The 1,138-nt window shown below is 53.4% G+C and overlaps 1 protein-coding gene across 1 annotated transcript; it reads left to right on the top strand.

The window, feature by feature from the left end:
* Window positions 1–7: 7 nt before the first annotated feature.
* Window positions 8–1,111, top strand: LOC104915919 (SUN domain-containing protein 3-like; the record flags this gene model as incomplete). Its single annotated transcript, XM_010726872.2, has 3 exons — window positions 8–268; window positions 619–711; window positions 801–1,111. Coding segments are annotated over 3 exons (513 nt in total), but the record flags the coding sequence as incomplete, so codon positions are not given.
* Between the last annotated feature and the right edge of the window lie 27 nt (window positions 1,112–1,138).

Below are 1,138 nucleotides of genomic sequence, written 5' to 3'. Positions count from 1 at the left end.
GATGGGCCAATACACCTCTAGAGCCCCTGATGCTGGGGCAGGAATTTCAGCAGGAGGCTCTTTTGCACATGAACACTGTTTCTTCTTCTCTTTTCAGCCTGACAATCATCCTGGAAACTGCTGGCCCTTCCCAGGAAGTCAAGGGCACGTCTTCATCATGTTGCCCAGGGCCATCTTTCCCACGGCAGTCACACTAACCCATGGAATTCCAGCAAATGCGTACCATGCAGACAGCATCTCCAGTGCTCCTAAGGACTTTGCTGTCTACGTAACTGATTCCTCTGGGTTGTGGTGGTGGTAGTTTTGCGCAGCGTTTGACGAGGAGGGTGGTTGCAGATTCTAAGAGGGCTGCTGCGTGCAGTTCTTCCCTGCCTAGGGGGAGAAACAAGCTCCTCAGAGTTGCTCCATTTCCACAGCATTCCTTTTTTGTCCAAGGTAGCACAGCAAAGGTTTCCCGCTCTTGGGGCGAGGTGGTAGTTTGAGAGGCAGAGGGAAAGGGAAGTGGCACAGTGGATGGTCCTAGACCACCTTTGCTTCACAAAGCCCTGTGGGGCTTTGCGATCCTCTTCCAGCAGCGCATCCCACTGTTCTGTTTTCTCCACCCCTGTCTTCCTGTAGGGCCTGCAGGAAAAAGATGACGAGGGAGGAACTTTGCTAGGAGAGTTCACCTTCACGCCAGGCCAGACTCCCAGTCAGACCTTCCAGCTGAAGGTAAGGTTACAAAGAGGGACGTGAAGCGTGGGAGAGGAGAACCGCGGTTGGCTGGGGAAAACACAATTCATTTCTTTTTCTCATTGCAGAATGAGCACTCTGGGCTCATCAATTACGTAAAGCTGCAAGTGCTGAGCAACTGGGGCCACCCGGACTACACCTGTGTGTATCAATTCAGGCTCCACGGCAATCCAGCTCATGATGATGAAGATAAGGGAAAACTTTACCTGTCACGGAGGAATGTCTAGGTCTGAGCCCGTGACAGGGGTGCAAACCCAGGGGACGAGCGGCAAAAAAGCGAGTGGCAAAAGAAATTACCCTACCTACCTACTAACAGCGCGGCACATCCGGCCCCGGCTCTGTGACTAACAAGGCAAGGCATGATGTGGGCCATGCGCTCCAGGAGGAGGGGGGGAGGGAGGATAAC

Source organism: Meleagris gallopavo, unplaced genomic scaffold (genome assembly GCF_000146605.3).
Source record: "Meleagris gallopavo isolate NT-WF06-2002-E0010 breed Aviagen turkey brand Nicholas breeding stock unplaced genomic scaffold, Turkey_5.1 ChrUn_random_7180001859321, whole genome shotgun sequence".
Classification (NCBI taxonomy): Eukaryota; Metazoa; Chordata; class Aves; order Galliformes; family Phasianidae; genus Meleagris; species Meleagris gallopavo.
The sequence above is the reverse complement of the archived record's forward strand: the minus strand, read 5'-3'. Positions and strand labels throughout refer to the sequence as shown.